We start from the raw sequence: 21,031 nt of genomic DNA on the forward strand, positions 1-21,031 counted from the left end.
ATAAGTATAAAGGTTTTTTGCGTGTATGAAATGAATTACATAATAAATGCAACTAAAATTTGTCCGAAATTTTATTTATTGGGTGTTAAGTTGAAAAGTATAACAAATTAGAAGGAACAAAAAAGTTAAAAAACAGTTTTCTGTTTAACGGGAAACAGCCGTTAAACAGAAAACGGCTGTTTTTTTAAAACACTATTTTTCAGAAGCCCTAATTCTAATTAACCACGTAAAAAATCATACAAACGAAACGTGTTAAAAGTTCATAAACGCTGTGAATGCATAATTAATAGTGAACTGTTAAAAGCTACAAAAGGCATTTGGTTCATGATGATACCATTCATTAATTATCTCTCTTGCGTGCACAGATAAGAAAAATAATTTGCAGCTTTTTAGTGAAGAAATTGAAGAAAGTTGAAAAGAAGAAACAGTGACATTAGTCACAAGCAAAAATTCTGCTCCAAGATAATTGAATTCTGGAATGTTATTATTGTTTACAGCACATTATTAACTTTTTTTTTTTTTTTTTTTTAACTGTATTTAAAATTATGAAAACTTGAAGAAAAAAAAAAGATCGCTTTTGGCAGAAAGTCTGTTAAAACTTATCAATATAAAATACATTTAATAAATTTAATATTTTATATATGTAAATGTATATATTTTTATATATTTTTTATATAGTATACAGAAATAACAAAAGATTTAAGGTTTATAATTTTTACAACAAAAAAAATCTGAACCCATTACAAAATTTTTTAGCAAACATGTTTTGTTGCAGAGCCAAGTATTGCAATTTGGATTCTTGCATGACATCATATCCGAATGTAATTCTTTTTTACATTATCTGCATTTAATAACTTTTCTTCTTTTGGCTAAAGGTGTTGTTATCGGTTCTATATTTTGAGTTACTTCTTTTTCTGCAGGTTTTGGCAATGGCGTTATGAGTTTGCAGATGGTTTTACGCTTTTTAGCTTGTTTTTCAGCTAATTTGAGTTGCTTAACTTCTGCTCTTTTTTTGAGATGTTCCGCAACACCGTCTTCTGTAATACATTGGCCAGCGACTTTTGGAATATTAGGTTGCCTCGATTTTTTTACATGAGACTGATTTTTTTCTTGAAAAAAACTCTTTAGCTCATTTTCCATTTCGATTTTCATTCTCTCATGTAGTGCTCTGTACTTGTCGAACCTCGAAGCTGCTGTTGCTGGTTCAGAAGATAATACTAAAGACCTAATTGTTTGCAATGGCAATGAAGACGTCGGTTGATTAAACGTTTTGGAGATAGCTAATGCCTGTTGATTGATTTTGTTTTTGTTAAGTGGAAATAACCCAGTATATTCAAAACCAGCAATAGCGTGCAAACGTGTAAAACACTTACCACTCTCATACACCTTTTTAAGCAACGTAGGAAAATTTTCTTTATCTAAGTTTTTGCATTTTGTGTCTTAGTAATATTTGGTAAGGACTGCCTTCCACACTTGCTTAACATGGCAATAGACACCTCTGTCCAGTGGCTGAAGAATTTGAGATGAGTGGGATGGTAGAAAAATCAAAGTTATATTGTTTTCCTAACATAGCAATACAGCTGCTAAACTGACGTGAGACGTATGTCCATCAAGATGTAAAATATGAGTACCACTAATAGCTTGACATTCTGGTATATACACTTCCTTCAACCATTCAATAAATGTGTCATGCTCCATCCAATCAGATTTAGAAATTGAATATTTGGTGCCAGTCGGACCCCCTAAAGCCCACTCAGCTCTAAAGATTCGTTTTGCTTTGTATACCACGAATGGTGGTGTAAAGTATTACAGCAATTGTTCACTGTATAATGGATTTTTTCATTGTTACCAGTGAGTTTCAAAACACGCTTTTCACCTTTTCGACATACTACAGTTGCTTTGCCTTGATCACCACAGAAACCCGTTTCATCGCAATACCAAATGTGACAACCAGAAGTTATCCCAGACAATTGATATTGTTTAGTGACAACTTCAAAATAATTACCAATTATTTCTTGCGTACAAGAAGTGGCTCTGGCAGATGCTAAAGTGTGATTTTTTCTTGTGGAAATTTCTTTAGACCATCGGTTTGTAAATGCATAAAACCAGTCTTTGCCAGGCCTGCAGTTTTTAAATATGCCTGATTGATTTGTACGAAGAAGGTAACCGCATACGAAGTCCATGACATCATTTCGTATTAAACCATAACCCCAATCACATTGGAACTTAAACGCATGCACCAAAATTGACTCTGTTGCTGTGAGAGTACGGTTGTTGATCCTGATCCCTTGAAGCTAGCATTGTTGTTGTTCTTGCAACCTATTAGAGTTGAGAATGGAATGCCATATTTGAATGCAGCTTTTCTGATTGAAATAATTTTTTCTTTTATATCATTTAACGCAGCTTCTATATCTTCTTCATTATATGACTTTTTATTTGTTGTCATCTTGAAAGTGAATAATTAATAAATATCATAGAGTCATTTTTGTAAAATAACTTTATATAGGAAGAACTCGGAACTAACGCATGAGAAAATCCAATAATTAATTCACCTAATTGAAAAATTCACATACTTCTTAATAAAGGAATTTAAAGTAAATATGTGAATGATCGGTTTTACCAGAAAAAATTTAATATTAACTTTTCTTACTTTTTTGTCTAACTTTTATAAAACGAAAAAAATTATGTAATCGGTATTAAAATTAAAATTTCTACAAGATAGAGGTAAAATTAATTTAAACGAATTATGGTTCCCGAATTATTACTATAGCAAATAAAAGAAAAAAAGCAATTTTTTACGACTCTCTTTCAAACTTATATAAAAATAAAATGACTGAAAAATGACTTGGATTTTATTTTGACACATTTGAATAGAGGAGATGATTCTCTTTCTTCTGGTGTTTTTATTTTTTAAATAGTCCTATCAGTTCCGGTTTTATTTAAATTTTTTGATCAGTAATCGAAAAAATAGTATGATCGGTTTGACCCGATTTTACTCTACATCTTTGTGCCTAAAATATAACTTTTTAACTGATGAAGTAACTTGCAATTTCATTGAAAATTTAATTACTTAGGAAGTCTGATTGAGGATTGACCTGAAAATGCCATTAATTTATATTACTGGGAGAATTCCTTTTGAAGAAGATTATCTTAAGAACACATTTTTAAAAGAATGAAGGTTTTTAAAATAAAGTAAGTTGTGGAGGTTTGACAATTCTTGGTGACAATGTGTCAATTTTTTATTAGACATTTGATGACACCTATATAATCTTCCTTTTGGTGATAACGAATAATCATTAGAATAGCATTTGCTGATATTCTATTTAAATAACTCTTGTCGCTTCTACTCCACCTTATTTGGATGGAAGCCTAAATATAAAGCGTTAAAGCTTAGTGCAAAAACAGAATTAAAGTTGTCATAGTTATTTTATTTTTGAAAGTTCAATGACATTCTTTATTAATTATTTAACATTATTTTCTCCTCTTTAAAATGAATATAAATATGGCTACTTTTTTTTCTTATTTTATTGGTTTTTAAAATGTCAAACCAAGTTGAGTTGAAAAAGTGTGAACAAATTTTTTTTTTTAGAGATCAAAACAGAAGCTTTATTTTGAAGCATTTTCAAGTAGAAGATGATAGATAAAGTGAATATAAGTATATCAACGATGCTAAACAAGAAAAGCCAATTTGTCGAAAGAAAATAAGCCTAAATTCAATGCTTCAATCAATAGACAAAAAGTATTTAAATCATGACTTTGTAATCAAAAAGTACCGTTTGCTCAAAAAAAGGACAATCCTGTTAACTTAACAGAAGCACGTCTAATCGAAAATTTTTGGGCAATTTAAATAGATGGCTTAAGTACCAAAAATATAAATCAGTTAAAGTAAAAAAAAAAAATTTTAACATTCATAAAAAAAATCGACAAGAAGAGCGCACAAGAGTTTTCAAGACTTACCATTGAAGAATCGATGCTAGAAGGTATGGTGTCAATTAACTTTTCTAAATTTTCAAACTTTTATTTTTAAAATTTCATTAAACAAAGTTTATTTTTGTTAAAATAATTTGATTTTTTATATTGTTCAAAATTTTAATGCACATATTGTATATTTGGGTTATTACTAATACCTATTTATAAATGTATTAGCATAAATTAGGTTTATTTAGTCTTTATCCTCAAAACAATCCATTTATTCTCAAACTCAAAAACACACTCAAACGATGGTTTGGAAACGCACCATTTTTGCAGGATAAAAGTTGTCATTGGCAAAAGGCGCAAAACTAATTTTGAAACAACGAGCTGCTGCTCTTATGGACTAATGTAATTTTAATTATTAAAAAATGAAAACATGCAACGGAAACCTAAAATCATCTCAACAAACGCAAACAAATTGTAAACTGATTAGTAAAGGAAGGAAAAAATTTAAAACTTTTTTGAAAAACGAAGTAATATTCTTAGACACGCAAAGATAATCGAAAGTAAAGACCTTAATAACGTTAATTGTAATCTGGTTGATGCATACCTTTCAGAAATAAAAACTAAGATTGTTTTAAAGACATTTTCATAGAGATTCAAAAAGATATATATTAAAAATATTTTTTTACAAAAATGTACAATGTTTAATATTTTAATTTAGATTCACAAAACTTCAATCAAAACTTTTTTGAACTCTGATCAAATGTAGATTTTCTTTGATTCATATGCGTGTTGTTTTACGGGACCCATCAAAGCATGTAACAACTTGAATGTGATTTTGTAAAGCTTTGAGTTTAGTGCTAAAAATTCGATTTTCTTTTTCTATTTCTTCAGAACGCTGTGCCGAAAAGTCAGAAATAGGCTTCGATCCATCTTTAAGAGGACCTAAAAGAAAAGCTTCTTTAAAAAAAACAACAAAGATTCGAAATCTTCGACTAGTTTCAAACAAATAATTTGCAGCAGGCTTTTAATATTCATTCTAATTTCAAACTATAATTTATAATTTTTTTCTTCAATTATAAGAGTTTTTCAATAACAGCCAGCTGAATGTGAAAGTGATGCAGCAATACACCAATTTTGCTTGTGTTAAACCTTAAACCAATTATCGAAGATTTTCAGTTGTTTGGCATAATTCTTCAAAACTTTTAAAAACATTCAATTTCTTCAAGTGACATATCGGATATTTACGCAATAATCTTTTTTTAAAAAAAAAAACTCGTTACCAGTCTAAGAATAAAATGCTCCATAGTAAGTAAAAGATCTCTTAAATCATTCATTTAAAACCAATTGTTTTTTGTCAAAAGAAACCTTAAGTCTTTAAACTGTATTCAAAATCTTATTAGAAAATTGAACGTATTTAATCAAATAAGACCTAAGAAGCCTAATTGGTGTATTACCAGTTAAACTGAAATCACTCCTTAGTGACGTTTTATCAACTGAGGGGAACTTATCCAAAGCTAAACCAATCTCACTTTTCAGTTGCTTATGATGTCTTCTGAGTTCTTCATCTCTAATTTGTTCAGCAAGCTATTAATAAATACAAAGTAATGCTGTTAAGAAAAAATCTTTATAAAGTTACTAACAGTGGTTAATTATTTTCATCAAACTACTTTAGAAAATAATTTTCAGTTGAGATAATTGACGTAATTTCAATACTTAAAATATTTAAAAGAAATATAATCAAACAAAAGAAATACCTCTCCCCCTTGCGACCTCCAGCGCCTTTTATTTATTTTCATAGGATCATCGATTTCATATACTTTTATCTGCATACCTTCATCATCTGATTGACAGCGCCTATTTTGCAACCACATTGGCTTCTTAATTCGTCCATTTGATAATAAGCTATTAACAGATCTACGACGAAACCCCAAAAATCTTTTCTTTTTTTTAGCACCACCACATTCGTTATCAGTTAGATCTTCTGCACAACTAGTCATTCCACCATCAGTAATTGAAGTATCATAACCACTGCTGTGGCCTCCATCATTGATGCTATGACTTCCATCATTACAAATTTCTAATATAATTATCAAAGTTTAATAATCTGTTTTAATTATTAAGAGTAATAAAGTAACAAAAATTTATCTTGTAAGACATTTAGCAATCTGGACTTTTTTTGTTGTAAATTTTACACATAAAATTGTAAAAAATTATTTTTACACCAAACTGATTACAAAAAGATTTTTCTTTACATCAAATAGACAAAAAAATTATTATTTTCAAACTTACTAGATCTTGATCCAAAAAACTTTTGTGTCCTGCTATAGCGGTTAGAAGAATATGTAACTTTTCCATCACTTGCATATCCAGAGACTATTGGACTTGACTTTTTGGATGAGCGACTAAAGTAAAATTATTATTTTTTACAACTTTTTCTGTATTTGATTTTTACTTAACAAAAAATTAACTATTTTAATTTACCTAAAAGGCCAAAGTTTAGATTTGGAAGGTGTTATATCTATTACTACATCATTTAGAACTTTAATTTCTTCTCTGCTTCTGATTGATGATGATTGACTATTTAATGACCCAATTCCACTGCTTGAATCACTGCAACCAGACATACGATTTTCTGATGTTGATTTCAGTAATTTTCTATCAGATTTAGGTGATAGCAAAGAAAACTTTTTACATGACCTTGGAGATGCTAAGGATTTTTTTTCAGATAATGGAGATTTAGTTAATAAAAAAGAAGGTGTTTGATGTGCAGCTGCTGCTTTTTTTGTTTGCAAAATTGACCGACCAGATCGTGGTTCACTGTCTAATGTAACAATAATTTCTTGCTTACTACTTTTACTTAACAGCTGTTTATCTTTTTTTTTGCTTTCATCTTCCTCAAAGACTGTTGACCAGCGGTACCTTAATCTTGTAGGATATTGTCGCCTGTTCAATGCAGGGCTTAAATATAAAGAACCAACATCACTCTCATCACTATCATTGACTGAAGTTAAACTAATTGTATCTTCTTTTGAATAAGACTTTCCATAAAAGGATTTTTGTTGAACTTTATGTAATTGCTCATTGTTATTGGCTCTAGAAAAGGTATTTGCAGTCTTAAGTAATGAAATTCTATCAAGCTTTGGAGAAGCAATATTATTTAGAGATTTTTTTGTTACACTGAAATTTGGTATTGTTGATATGGTTATTATATGATTTAGGTTTTCTATTTTATGTGATTGATTATGCAACAAGAAATCATTGCTTTCTAACTCAACAGTTTTTGGAGGTTTTTCATTTTTTTCTATGAGTTCTTTTTCTCCAACTATTTTACAAGAATTGAAAGGAGAAGCTGCAGGTGCATCTCTTAGAATATCAACAGATGAATCTTGTAGTTTAACTAAACAAGTCTGTTGTACTATCCCTTTCAAATCATCAAGTAACTGATCAAGGTTTGTTTCAGGAATGTATTTGTCAATACCAGTTTGAACTTTCAAATCAGACATTTTACATGATTTCTGCAAACAATCATCTGGTTTACAAATTTCATTTGTTTCTTGTAAATTGGGTAATAAAAAAATACATTGTTCTTTTTTAGTGTCTGTAACAAACTTTTCATTTGCTTTATTCTGTCTAACAGTACCTTTTACAATTTGAACAGGTTTATACTTAAAATTTTCAGGTGCAGATATGTAGCCATCGACTTTTTTACTACAAAATTCCATAACTTTATTTTCTGTGTCAGATTTGTAACCATTGCTCCATTTATTTTGGATTGAATTGGTAGCTCCATTGTTAATTTCATTATCGAAAGAGTATCTTAGAAGTTTAGCAATTCTTTTTTCTTGCTTACGGATATCTTTATCTGATGGAACTTTAATATCTTTGATTTCTTCTGCAGTCAATAGTAGAGATTTATTTTTATCAAAATCATTGATTATATTATCATTATTCAATTTATTTTCACTTTTAACCACTAAGGGTGCAACAATATTAACAGCTTTCTCTATATTTTCTTTCACAGTGGATTGACTAAGTACAGGTAATTTATAATTAGACATATTTGAAGTTTTAGATTCAATTTCATTATCTGTTGATTTCATTTTTCTAATTTGCCCTGGAATAGACAAACACTGCACTCGTTCATGGTTTGCTTTTATATTTAAATCTGTATTTTCATCTTCTGAGCTAGAGGGTAACTTTAACTTCATTGATAAATATGATGACTTAGATGGAGGATGTTCATTGTCAGATAGATCTCTATCACTTATGTGGCCATTTCCCATATAAATCACTGTGTCACAAGAATCTTCACCTGCGCTTGAAGTATTGTAATCTGAATTTACACCAGTTGTATCATCTATGCCATAAGTCTTTACCATAGCTGGATTTGGATACCTGTAATTAGATTCCTCACAAGAACTTGGATCTGAATTTGTACAGCAGTTCTAAAGTAAAACATTTACTAACAATAATATTATTATAGAAAAAAAACTAAACAACTAATAATAAGTAATAATACTTATTCTAATGTTATGTTCAATAGTGTTAATAATTGGATTTTTTTTTAAAAAAAATCATCTGATTATGTAAAAATGTCATTTTACCAGATTTTTTTTCCGTCTTGATTTGTTTACTTTTGAAGCTAATTGTAAGGTATAACATGTTTTGGAAAAGTTTTTCTCGTGTTCTGATATGTGAGCAATTAATGTTGAGCGACATGTTGGGTTCCCAATAGAATCTTTTAATAGTCTTGTGATTTTGCTATCTCTATAAGGAACTTGTTTAAAACCATTTAGCATAGCAACAATAATTTGACCAAGACCTGCGTGACTTGGAGCAGCACCATGGATATCTGAATCAAAACTTGAGTTAACAGAACTTAGATCAATCAGGTGTAGACGAGATCTACCACCAGAATATGGAACTGCACCTAAATGATTTTATATATTTTATGTTAAAGATTTATAAATTTTTATTATATTTACATATATTTTGAATTAAAGATTTAAAAGGAGCTTTACATACATACACAATTGCTATTTATAAAACAGCACTTGAATAAGAAAATAAAGATGAATAAGAAAATAAAGGTAGATAAATTTTGATTGATCAAAACTCGTAGTAGCAAAACTTTATTGTTAAAATCTTTTTGTAAAAACCATCTCTTTACAGTAATTTTTTTAAAATTACACATCACCAGTTTAATAAGTAAGAATATATGCATATCAAGTATATCACATTTTTACACTTGTTAAAAGTAATGTTAAACTACTGCTCCTGCAATTATACACTAATCACAATCATCTTAAGTCACAAAAGTCAGAAAATTAAATAGATCTCATATTAGTGATTTATCTACATCTTCTTGGATGCAAAAATAAAATATAAAAAACAATAATTAATTTTAAATAGTATAAAATAATCATAATACAACCATTAAATCCTGATATACATAAGACAGTGCATGCAGTAACTTATGTAGACATCTTGTAGTTATTATTAAATTAAAATAACTTTAAGTCTTACCACCTGGACCACTCTTAAAGCCTTTATCCACTCGATATTGATATACATGAACAGTGAAAATCATGTGACTAAAATTAATATTGGCTCCTATTTCATTTTTAGTCCGTGCTTCAAGTGCAGCATCCAGAAGAAATGCTGCTTTCTCTGCAGTAACGGCTTGTGGTTCACTTACATTCCCCAATTGCACTGTACCACCTATAGGATCCTCGCAAAGGTATATTCCAGGTGATCCCCCACTGCTATCAGTGCTGTCGCATCCTATAACAACAGCAAAGCTAACTTAATTTTTTTTTTTTTTTTTTTTAATTTTAAATTAGATTTATGTGTGGAGATACAGTTATTGCAATTTAATGTAGCTAGGTATATATATAGGTAAATAACTAGTCTTTAAATTATACCAGCTAGTTAATCACATAGACATATACATAGTTCATATTTTATTCACCAGAACATTGCTCGGCTAGCAAATCTTTCAGAATTTCAGACTTTCCGACAACCTCCACGGCAGATATTCTAACAGAAATCCTAGATCCAACTCTTTGCTTGCTGTCTTCAATTAACCTATACAGCCATGTAATAGCACATGGAATTATTCCTAAACTTAAGTTATCTGTGTCTTCGCCGATCATTGTTTTTGTCTTTCCCACACTTGCAGCACCATAAGAGATCAAGCAACCGTCACCTCCGTTAATAACAGCATGCAAAACATCCAATAGAGCTGTTGCAGAAACTCGACTCTGATAAAAGAATTAACCGAAATGTAACGTTTTATTATTATTATTATTATTATTATTATAATTATTATTATTATTATTGTTATTATTATTATTATTATTATTATTATTATTATTATTATAATTATTATAATTATTATTATTATTATTATTATTATTATTATTATTATTATTATTATTATTATTATTATTATTATTATTATTATTATTATTATTATTATTATTATTATTATTATTATTATTATTATTATTATTATTATTATTATTATTATTATTATTATTATTATTATTATTATTATTATTATTATTATTATTATTATTATTATTATTATTATTATTATTATTATTATTATTATTATTATTATTATTATTACTATTATTATTTAATTAAAATAAAATAAATAAATATATAGCTTCAGAGTTAATTGACATATTATAAAGTGTTACAAAATTTTTTATTAATTGCAAGAGTATTTTATTAACTAAAGAGAGTTTTTAACTAAAATGTAAATTATTTAGTAAAATGCAAGTAAATAATTTATTTTCAAGCGGAGAATTTTGGATATTTTGAGAAACTTTTAAGTTTTTCGTGGTTTTTCTTGGTTAAATTATAATTTCCTGTTTTTTGTTTCCCATTAAGGGAAAAAGTATATATATAGGATTTCTTTCATTTCTGTTTTAAAAATAAACTAAAAAACTCCTAAATTTCCCGCTAAATCTTGAAAAATTTTATTCTCCGTCCCGTACGGCTATCAATCTCAATATAATTTTTGATAATCCATTATACCTGCGCAAGTCCAGGTTCAAAAATAGCATCGAAGGCAAAAAGCTTCGGAGAAGCATTGGATGATTGAAAGCGTTGGGGAATATCAGCCAACTGAGTTGGTTGTTTTATAGAAATATGTCTTTTTCTTTGATCGACTGATATGATTGAATCACTGAGGTCGTCCGTTTGTGTTGTGATACGAAGCATAACGGTAACCTAAAGTTTTAAATATTAATTCCCTTTAAGGTTTTAATCAGATAACAATCTTAATTTTAAAAGTTTCTTAAAAGTTGTTAAGTTTTGCAGATTCGCATTTCTGTTAAATGCGAATCTACAAATTCAAGTTGCTCAACTTTTTAATATTTGTGTTTACATTCAGTTTTAAAGTACCTTTCCATCAACTCTTCTTCCAACATACTTAAACAGACCCGGTGGATTGTCTGGTGGACTATTTTTGATAACTCTATTAAAGTTTGTTTGAAATGTGTCTCCGGAAGTTGATTTTTTTTTTGAACTTTTTCTTTTATTTGGAATGTTAAACATCTTTGCAGCTCTGTAATTATAACAACTGTAATCATCATCATCATCATCATCATCATCATCATCATCATCATCATCATCATCATCATCATCATCATCATCATCATCATCATCATCATCATCATCATCATCATCATCATCATCATCATCATCAAAATTCACATTATCATCAAAATCCTCACCCACTTATCACTAAATTTATAAAGACTACATACTCTGAAAAAAAATGCGCTGCTGAGGGAGATTCACTAGGTGAAGATATTGTGTCCAATAACTTCAACTCAACATCGGTTGAATCATCTAAATTTTTTTCTCATAAACGTAAAATGGGAATATATATATATATATATATATATATATATATATATATATATATATATATATATATATATATATATATATATATATATATATATATATACATATATATATATATATATATATATATATATACATATATATATATATATATATATATATATATATATATATATATATATATATATATATATATATATGACGCTATCTAGTAAAAAATATTTATAATCAGAAAGAGTTTTTATATATAGCATTTATGGCTACATTTTAAATTAATCTAAAGATCTTTACTTTTCTATATTACTAGTTCAACAATTACCTTTAATTCTATTTCTATTTTCAGATTCAACTGATCCTTTATAGACGAATGGTACTTGAGAGCTAGTAGCTTCTTGTTTGTAATGTTTACTTGCAAACGTAGCAAAATTAGTTGATTGCAAAATCTTAAAAGCTTTTTTTTTTAAGTATTCAACATGTGTTCCACATTCAGAGCAAATTCCGTTAAATGTTCCCGTTAGAAAACTGGATTCAAGTCGAATATTCTTGAGTGCCAAAAGTAGCAAGTTATCCAACTGAAAATCAAAAATAAGTGTAGAAAGTAGAAGTTTAAAGAAGGACAAAAAAAATTAATTGAAAATAAGTCTAATGAAAGATTAGTAAATGTTCTTTTATGGTTTTGAAATAAAAATTTTAGTTCCAACTAATCAAAATTTATATTGTAATCAAGGATGAGTTTAGCGTTAGAAAACCGACCTCAAATATATATCTTGAGCAATTATTTTCAAACACAAGCGTGCATATAAAGTAAAATTACTAAATGCAAATATCATAATAAAAAAGATGGTTCAAAAAATAACTTCCTTTTTTATTGATTGTCTTGTATGCTCTTGTGGTTAAAGTGTACACTTTTATCAAAAAAAGAAGTTTGCAGCTTTTTAGTGAATAAATTGAAGAAAGTAGTGGATTTTTTAAAAGAAATGTCAGTGAAATAATTACATTACACGCATTGATCAACGAATTTTTTAAAGAAATTATGTTATAGTGCTAAAAAATTTGCTAATACCATTATAGCGCTACAATTCGTGGTGGGTTTTTTAATTTAACCAAAATGACTGAGGGAGAATAAACCGAATCGTTTGAATTAAAGATTGGCGTTTTATTTTTCCGATGGTAACGTAACAAACTTCAATATCAACACTTTAAGATAAATGTTTTTTCTGAAGTTTATTAAAGATGTAAATTAAACGCCGATGTTTAATTTGAATAATACGTTTTTATACAGCGCTATATAATTTAAATTTCTTGTAAGTTTGTATCTTGAAATTTTAGTCTTGTAAAAAGAAAAAGTAAATAATCCATTGCAAATTTTAAAACTAAAAAATCAAAATCATAAATTCTGTTTAATAAATAGCATTATAACTAAAAGTGTAAAAATTTACAAAGAAGTCATAATGTTAAGTTCCACAAATCAAATTTCATAAAAATAATTTTTTGCTATTCTTTTAATAATTTTTGCCATTTAATTCTTTTGCTAATTTTTTTAAGAGTATAATAAAATATCCTGATATTTGAAAGTAAACGAAAAGTCGTAACGTGTAATAACTTACAGAGAGATTTCCTGTTCCGTTGATGATTTTACGAAATTCTATCAACATATGTTTTAACGATTGTCTTTTTAGTTCTGTTAGACGAGCGCTACATCCTGCACATCTTAGTTCAAACGAAGACTTAAAAGTGTTTTCTGCTATATCATCAGTGATCGTAGGTAAAGAGGTCGTTGAGTTCATCTACAAAATTAAATTGTAATACAATTAAAAGTTGATAGCACCGGCCTCTAAAGCTATAACCCCATTATTCTTTTTGTTAAAGTATAATAGATATATTAAAAATTTACAACTACGAAAAATAATAATAAGCTTTTTTAGTTGATTTAAGTTTTGTCTCAATTTCATATTGACGTTCAGACGCGATTAATCTTAATAGTGTACATCTCTATTATAGAAAATTTCTTTGACATACGTCTTATTTATTCGGCTCATACTTTAAATATGTCAATAACTCATTCATTTAAAAAGACCGAAAATGTTATACTCGTTTTAAAAAAGAAAATTCAATGAAATCCACTTAAATATGTTTTCGTTACGAATGCAACTGCTAAGCAAGTTTTTGTTGATTTATTCAGTTATCCAAGTTGCTGTCTTGTTTGTTCAAGTTGCTGTCTTGTTTGTTCAAGCTCATTGTGTACAACTGCGCCGTTATTAGTTTAGCGCAATTACTTACTATTTGTCGTTCTCTTCTTTATCCCGTCCACTCTTTTTAACTTCTAGGTTTGTTGCAGATCATAAAAGAAATGTGTTTTGTATAATAAAATCTCTCATCTAAAAGCTCATCTAAAAACATATTATAAAAGATGTTTAGCACTTCCGTCCTATATAATGAGAATTTCCTATCAACTGGAATGAGTATTCTATAATTTCCTTGCAAATTCTAATAATTCTTGAAATCATCTAACGGAAACTGAAGAGAATTCAAAAATCAATTCATAGCACAAACTACGAATTTAAAAACGAATCTTAAATAACACGATATTTATGACAGTTTAATAAACAATAAAAAATATTGAGGGATGGCCTTTACAAATAAACATTTTTGTTAAGAATTAAGTTTTTTAAAACCCGTTAGAGTATCTTGCGTAATATTAAAGTTTTCGAGGAAATTACGGACACTTCAGTTGATTGAAAATTAACACACAAACACGTATTTATAGTGGACTTTTTCTTTGAATTTGAACTACCCACTTCATTTATTTGACAAGTTCTTTCAAAGTTAGGTTTACTTTTTACTTTTAACGAGAATATGTAAAGTAAAGATTAAAATTAAAGGAAAAAAAAGTCTTCATTGATTTTAAAATCCGAAAAGAAATTTTGCTATTGTTAATAGACAAGAACCCAATTTTTTTAAAAACACAATGAAGAGGGATACGATGGGTAGCTCAATCCTGCCTAGCAACTAAATGGATTTTTTATTGTCCTAGGGTTGAGTTATTTTTCAAAGCAGTGGTGTTGTTTTTTTTTATTGTTTTTCCGGCTATTAATTGCTGCGGTTTTGAGTTACGTCTTCTGAAATAATCCACACTGTGAGAACAGGGTGTTTTTTAAATAAAAAGACTAAATCTTTGAGAAAGGCTGAGAAATACTAACATCCAAGTCGCAAATTATAGTTTCTGATAAATACAAAACCGAAAATTTTCATTGGCGAAAATGCTTTGTCAAAATTTTTAACATAAACAAGGGACACTTTATTGCCATTTAAAATTCGTAAAAAAAGAATTGTCCTTAAGAACGTTACAATTGAGATTAAATAATCCGGTTTATGTAAGAGTTTCATTGAGATTAATCTGCTAAATACAATCAAGTGTTGGGTCTCAAAAGTCTCTCAGTCTATTTACTCAGCATGTAACTGGGCTTTTAACTGATAAAGAAAAAAAACTTAATACTATATAAAATGTAGTTTGAAGATCTTTTTATCTTATGAGTGAAGGTTTGAAAAGAAAAAGGCCTTTTTAATAAATTATTTTCTCGAGGAATCTAATGGAAACATAAAAAAAAAAAAAAAAAAAATTTAAGCCGTATGTGTCCGCAAAAATGCGCTTACCTTCTTTTTTAAATACTAATTTACTTCTTTGGTATTTGAGAGTAATTAATCTCATCGAAGTTCGTAAAACGTAATATTACAAACGGGAGAACGAAAAGATGACACCAATAAATAAGATATCAACAAACAAAGATTAGTGTTTATCAGATTTTCTGATTATTATTGTTATTAGCCGTTCTTATATTAGCATAGTGTCAAAGTAAACAAAATAATATGTTTTGTTTTCCGCTTCATTTTTCTATTGGATGGCGTCCATTAAACAACTGATCAAATTTTGCACGTGGTATAAATGAACCAATTATAAAAATTCACTCATAAGCAATTGTAACGCTTTGTTTGAAGTACTAATATAGATACCATGCTGCTCCGGAGACATATTAACAATTGAATTCTGCAACAAAAAAGCCGACTAGATCGAAGGATTGGAATCACAAAAATAAATTATCACAATTTGATATTTTGAGTTGATTTTTAGAATTTGAAAGAAGTATTTAAAAAAATGAAGCTTTTTTTTTATATAAAAAAGTTTAAAACAAAAAGATTTTGTTATAACTAAGTAAATGTAAGATTTTGTTTTCTTTTTTTTTTGTTTTTGTTAAATGAATTTCAATCATTTAAAATTTTACTCTTAAAATGCAATCAACAAAAAACATAATGATTTGTATGTCTCAATTTGATTTTTTAAGATTGTTAAGAATTTTAAGTCGCACTGAGTTGTTTCAAAATGTTGCGGCATTAATTCATCAATTAGGACAAAAAGAAGATGGGAAACCGAATTTTGTGAAAAAATTGTAACAAATATTAGAAAAAACTTTTTTACGTTTAATAAAATGTAACCCTTTGTCTTTAACAAATGAGGCGTACAAATATTTAAATATATAAAATTTTTGTATTATAAACTTTACGGAGATATTAAATTATAAATATTAATTAAAATTAGTATTAAAAAATAAAAAAAAATTACCTTTAACTTTAAAATTTTCTTTAACGAATTTGTTCTTGAATGTTATAATTTAGGTTAAAATTTTCGGAATTGAGATTGTGATATTTCCTGCTTTAGAGCAATATTTACATGATTATTGAAAGGCTTTCTTTTTCCAACTTATTAGTAAGTCATTATTTGAGGATACGTGACACTTACTTCTAGGTTCGTATTTAACAATAATGGCGACATTATTATGATGTAAGCTATAGGATAACAGAAAACCGCAGTAAAGTGCTTTTGTGTTTTAAATATGAAGTTGTTCCTCCACCATTAAAAATCACAGATGATTCACTTGGAGCTAGACGAATATTGGTTGAGTTTTCCGCCAATTTGAATTATTTATTTTGATTTATATTGTGTAAAATGCATTTGTTGCCATAAATTCTTAATATAGAAAATTGAGAACGTATAATAAGACTGTTTTTATTATTATTTTTTTTTTTTATTGATTTTTTTTTTTATTGATTTTTTTTTTTTTTTTTTTTTGAATAAAAACAAATAATCTTTATAACTAATGTTGACATATCAGTTAATACAAACCTTATTCATGTCACATATGTAGAAGCTTTTCTAAATTGCTCAGTTATTGAGATGGGAGGAGAACAAACGAATATTTTCGGATTACCTTTTCTATTGCATTCTTTACATTTTGAAGCAATCTTAAATGTCATTAAATCATAGAAGCAGATTCTTCACTTGCAAATAAAATTAATACGTAAAATAAAAATGAAACTCATCATAAAAATTCTTAAAGTACCTCCTATTTTCTTATACATCACAGATTCTCTCTACTCAGAGATTCGGAGAGTTAAAATGAAATTTCTGCGACCATGAAATAAAATTTTTAACGACAGTTTGCCAATAAATAAAAAAAAAACTGTATCTCAAAATTATCACCAGCGTTTACAAAAATAAATGAATTTATTTGATGGTGTGTAGTATTTTTACTCTAAATGGAGAGGACCAATAAATACAAAGGTACCATTCATAAATCCCTTATATAAATTTAGAAATATTATCACTTGCATTATATATATGTGTGTGTACACACACGCATACACACATATGCTATATAATTTGAATATAAATTTTGAAAAGTATATATATATATATCTTTTTCATGGTAATATTTGTAAAAAAATTTATTTTCTCTGAACTTTTTGAAGAAGGTTTTATAAAAAGTTCTAAAAAAAAAACTGCTGGATGCAACCTTTTTGTTTTTTAACAAGTTTAAAGGAAATGATTTCTCTGAATAATAGTTTTTTTTAAGGGTTTAAATTCATATTTCTTTCACCTAATTTTTTAATACCTTTAAAAACTTTCGCTTGAACTTCGATTTAAGCCATTTTGATGTTAGAAAATAATATAAGATGGCATGTATTTACTAGACTTAAAAACACGCCATTTTAAAACATTTTCTAAACAACTCATAATTGCGCGCTTTTTATCTCACGTTTTTGCGCTATTCTGCAAACATATTCCCTGACGATTTTAAATTGTCGATTGTTAATGTAAAAAATCTTTGAGAAAAATTAAAAACTTTTTTTTTAAAATAAATAAATTACCTTTTTATGCATTATGTAAAATTTTTTACTTTCCCAAAAGTCTTGATATTTCTCGGAGCTTCCAAATAATGAGGTTCCTTTTGTTAAAGATGCCATTTACTTTTTAAGAAAATGTTTTTGCTGAAAAATGGATGGACGAGATGCAGTGGCATATCAATTATTATATATTTAAAAGATATGCCAAAAATATGATTTTTTATCATATTTTGTTGGAGAGGACTAAATGAACAAATATTTCCAGAAATTCTTTATCCAAATATTGCATATATTCACATATGAAGTTGTTTTTTGTCAAATAATCTATGTGTAGCTGTATAAAAGTTTGAGTACTTTAACCTGACCTGTACAATTAAATTTGAATAAATTTGATTGTATTTTATTTCATTTCTAGCATAGTTTTTACTAAATTCAAATATTGATTTATTATAAATTTATAAAAGTGTGTAAATTTTATTAAAAGTTCATAAAATCTTTTAGAGCATCGTCATATGTTAGGAAAAGTATATTTCACTAAAGTATTCTAAAAAGTGTGAATTTTTAAAAAAGAATAACAACAATAACAACAAAAAATGTTTCATTAATGGGCAAACTATAAAAATACGTTTTTAAAAAGAACATAAAGGCAAAAGAAAGTAAGAAGAAATTTAACGTGAAAATTTTTTTTTTAAGGCTATCCTGAACTAATTGTAGAAATACGCATTTCTATAAATAGAATAATGCCATATTAATCTTTAAATTATCTTAATTTTTTGATTTGTTTATCAAAACTTAGGATCTTTGTATCTTAATCTAAAATTCATTTTAATCTTGGTGTTGATTCTACTTAGCCTCTGGTGACGCAAGTATTATTATCACTCATAAATACCCCAATCCACAACTGCCAACTATTGGCAATCAGATTTCTAGTGAAGCATGCAGACTTCCAGGAAAAATAAACTTATTAAACTAATTCAAATGGCAAATAAAGTAGTTAAAAAAAATTGGATCGCAGAAAGAAAGTAAAAAATAATAAACTACAAAATTAAAAGCATTATAACAAAAGAACAAATCGAATTATAACTTTCAAGTATAACAAAGAAATATAGCACAAATTTCCAAGTATTATAAAAAAATATGATACAAAATAAACTAGATATGAGACAAGAATTAAAAATCATTATTCAAGAAAAATTGAGATACAAAAATAAGAATTATTTAAGTAAATTTGTTAAATAGTTGTTTGAAGCGTGGACTCTAAATGCTAAAAATAGATAAAATTAAAAGAAAAAACGAGTTAAGTTAAATCAAATTATTACTAAAGTGAAATGCATAACTGCTTTCTTTACTCGTTCCGATCCTCTCTCTAATTATTCAGAGAATCCACTGCCAGTTTTACGAAAAAATGGCATTTTTCCCTGAGTAATATTACTAAATAACTAGTATTGTTGTTATAAAAATACTTACCGAGTATTTTTAAATTATTTAATGAAGCATATCTAAGGCTTTTATAACTTGAGGCTGGTAATACCAAAAAACTCTATTACAAATAAAAATCTGTGTTCGTTGTTCATAAACCAAGTTAAGCTAAAATAAAATCAACTCGAATATTTGTCAAAAGTTGCTTAATCAACCGTTACTCCTGCAATCCGACATAATCTTTATAAAAGTTTTTCAAACTGGTTTTAAAATTTTTTAAGTCGCATTAAATTATTGTTATGTTATCACGAAATTCCTTTATTTTACTAGCTTTATTTGCCTTATTACTTCAAATGAAGTTTCATGTGAAACTTCTATGTAACTAACGTAACTTTATTAAAGAAATAGATATAATTTTAACATCTTAACTTTTTTTAAAAGCAATATTCTCTAAGACTTCCTTGTCAAGCTTACCATCGTCTCCAACTCTTTGAACAAAGTTAGTTAACGTCATTAAGATGGTTATATCTTGTTTCTCTTCATCGGCATTTTACTGTTTAACATACAGCCGTTTCTCGTATTGTTTCACTGTTTAAATGAACATGTTAAATAACTCTACAATATGAAATTTTATTACAATATAAGATGTTTTAATACAAGTGACACATTTTAACAACCACTGAAAATAAAAAAGACTAGATAAAACAAACAAATATGCAAAAGACACGCCGAACAAAGGATCTAGTGTGATTTTATGTCAATTCATTCAGGCCGTGAACTCTGACGAATGGATTTCGCTAATTTTTTCCACCATCAATAGTACTTTTAGAAAAATAAAATTTCACAAAATTTTTTGATTCTAAGTGGCTTTTGAGTTATCAGTGCCAAAATTTACACCACATTTAAATGGGCCATTCTGAAATAGGTCCTTTACTTTTGCACCTGTTTTAGTAGAGTTACATGCATAAAAATTGATACCTGGGTATTTTTTGAAGTTGTGGAAAACAAATTTAAGGTTAGAAGTCCATTCTACAATTTCTATTTTAGTTAAAATCAAATTTTTAGAAATAATTTTTAGTATACAAAATAAAATTTGGAGTACAAAAAAAATATTTCATGAAAAGTGTAAAAAGAAGAAAAATGATTTCTCAAAAGTGACAATTGATAAACACTTCAAAATTGGAATGGCAGTTCAATTAAATGTAAAATTCATTTGTCATAGATTTTAAAAAATTTGTTTCAATGTTTCAGATTATATCGAGTGGTATAATAAGTTATCAGATTTTCTTACTGGTATGAGTGATAAAACCACACCCTTTCACCCTCCAAAAACTAAAAAAAACCTATGACTAAGGGGTATTAAATGTATAAAGAATACATCATGAAAATTTAAGCTTAATTGGTCTTTTTAAACTGGAGATTTCATTTTTTAAACTTTTTTAGAAAACTAAAAAATCTCAAAAAAAACCCAAAATAAAAGTTATAAATAAAAATTTCTATCAACTTTTACCTAAAAGAAAATATAAAAAAGAAGAAGAAATATAGGCAACTGTTTTTTTCAGTACCCCTCATAAAAATATCAAACTTTTTTCTTTACTTTTTGTATATAGAATTTAATTTACAACGCATA

At 27.4% G+C, this 21,031-nt stretch overlaps 1 protein-coding gene and 1 long non-coding RNA gene across 18 annotated transcripts; one reads left to right on the forward strand and one right to left on the reverse strand.

Moving 5' to 3' along the window:
- The first annotated feature begins 725 nt into the window (after window positions 1-725).
- Window positions 726-2,469, forward strand: LOC149883901 (uncharacterized). The gene is made up of 2 exons (XR_016455519.1): window positions 726-821; window positions 921-2,469. It is a non-coding gene; the product is annotated as an uncharacterized LOC149883901 (long non-coding RNA).
- Window positions 2,470-4,547: 2,078 nt separating this feature from the next.
- On the reverse strand, window positions 4,548-19,679 carry LOC145185285 (uncharacterized). 17 transcript variants are annotated; one of them, XM_090097427.1, is made up of 15 exons: window positions 19,450-19,679; window positions 18,007-18,126; window positions 13,410-13,589; window positions 12,122-12,374; window positions 11,700-11,784; window positions 11,335-11,497; window positions 10,966-11,160; window positions 9,890-10,181; window positions 9,445-9,702; window positions 8,523-8,848; window positions 6,400-8,363; window positions 6,208-6,320; window positions 5,673-5,995; window positions 5,373-5,502; window positions 4,548-4,860 (listed from the first exon to the last, which is right to left on the reverse strand). In XM_090097427.1, the coding sequence occupies exons 2-15, from the start codon at window positions 18,100-18,102 to the stop codon at window positions 4,697-4,699; spliced, it is 4,542 nt and encodes a 1,513-aa protein (XP_089953553.1). In that variant the 5' UTR covers window positions 18,103-18,126; window positions 19,450-19,679; the 3' UTR covers window positions 4,548-4,696. The 17 variants fall into 17 exon arrangements, with proteins under 17 accessions (XP_089953553.1, XP_089953563.1, XP_089953559.1 ...); XM_090097437.1 differs by lacking the exon at window positions 18,007-18,126 and adding an exon at window positions 14,083-14,125 and having other exon boundaries at window positions 19,450-19,673; XM_090097433.1 differs by lacking the exon at window positions 18,007-18,126 and adding an exon at window positions 14,083-14,192 and having other exon boundaries at window positions 19,450-19,673.
- Between the last annotated feature and the right edge of the window lie 1,352 nt (window positions 19,680-21,031).

Source organism: Hydra viridissima, unplaced genomic scaffold (genome assembly GCF_058129835.1).
Source record: "Hydra viridissima isolate aposymbiotic clone 2 unplaced genomic scaffold, HvirCarnegie_v1 scaffold_9, whole genome shotgun sequence".
NCBI classification, from domain to species: Eukaryota; Metazoa; Cnidaria; class Hydrozoa; order Anthoathecata; family Hydridae; genus Hydra; species Hydra viridissima.

Coding starts and splice junctions, on each gene's coding strand:
- LOC145185285 (XM_090097427.1), bottom strand. CDS start 18,102: ATGGCATCTTTAACAAAAGGAACCTCATTATTTGGAAGCTCCGAGAAA. Junction 13,590..18,006: donor TTTACATAATGCATAAAAAG/GTAATTTATTTA, acceptor TTAATTTTGTAG/ATGAACTCAACGACCTCTTT. Junction 8,849..9,444: donor CTTTAAGAGTGGTCCAGGTG/GTAAGACTTAAA, acceptor AAAATCATTTAG/GTGCAGTTCCATATTCTGGT.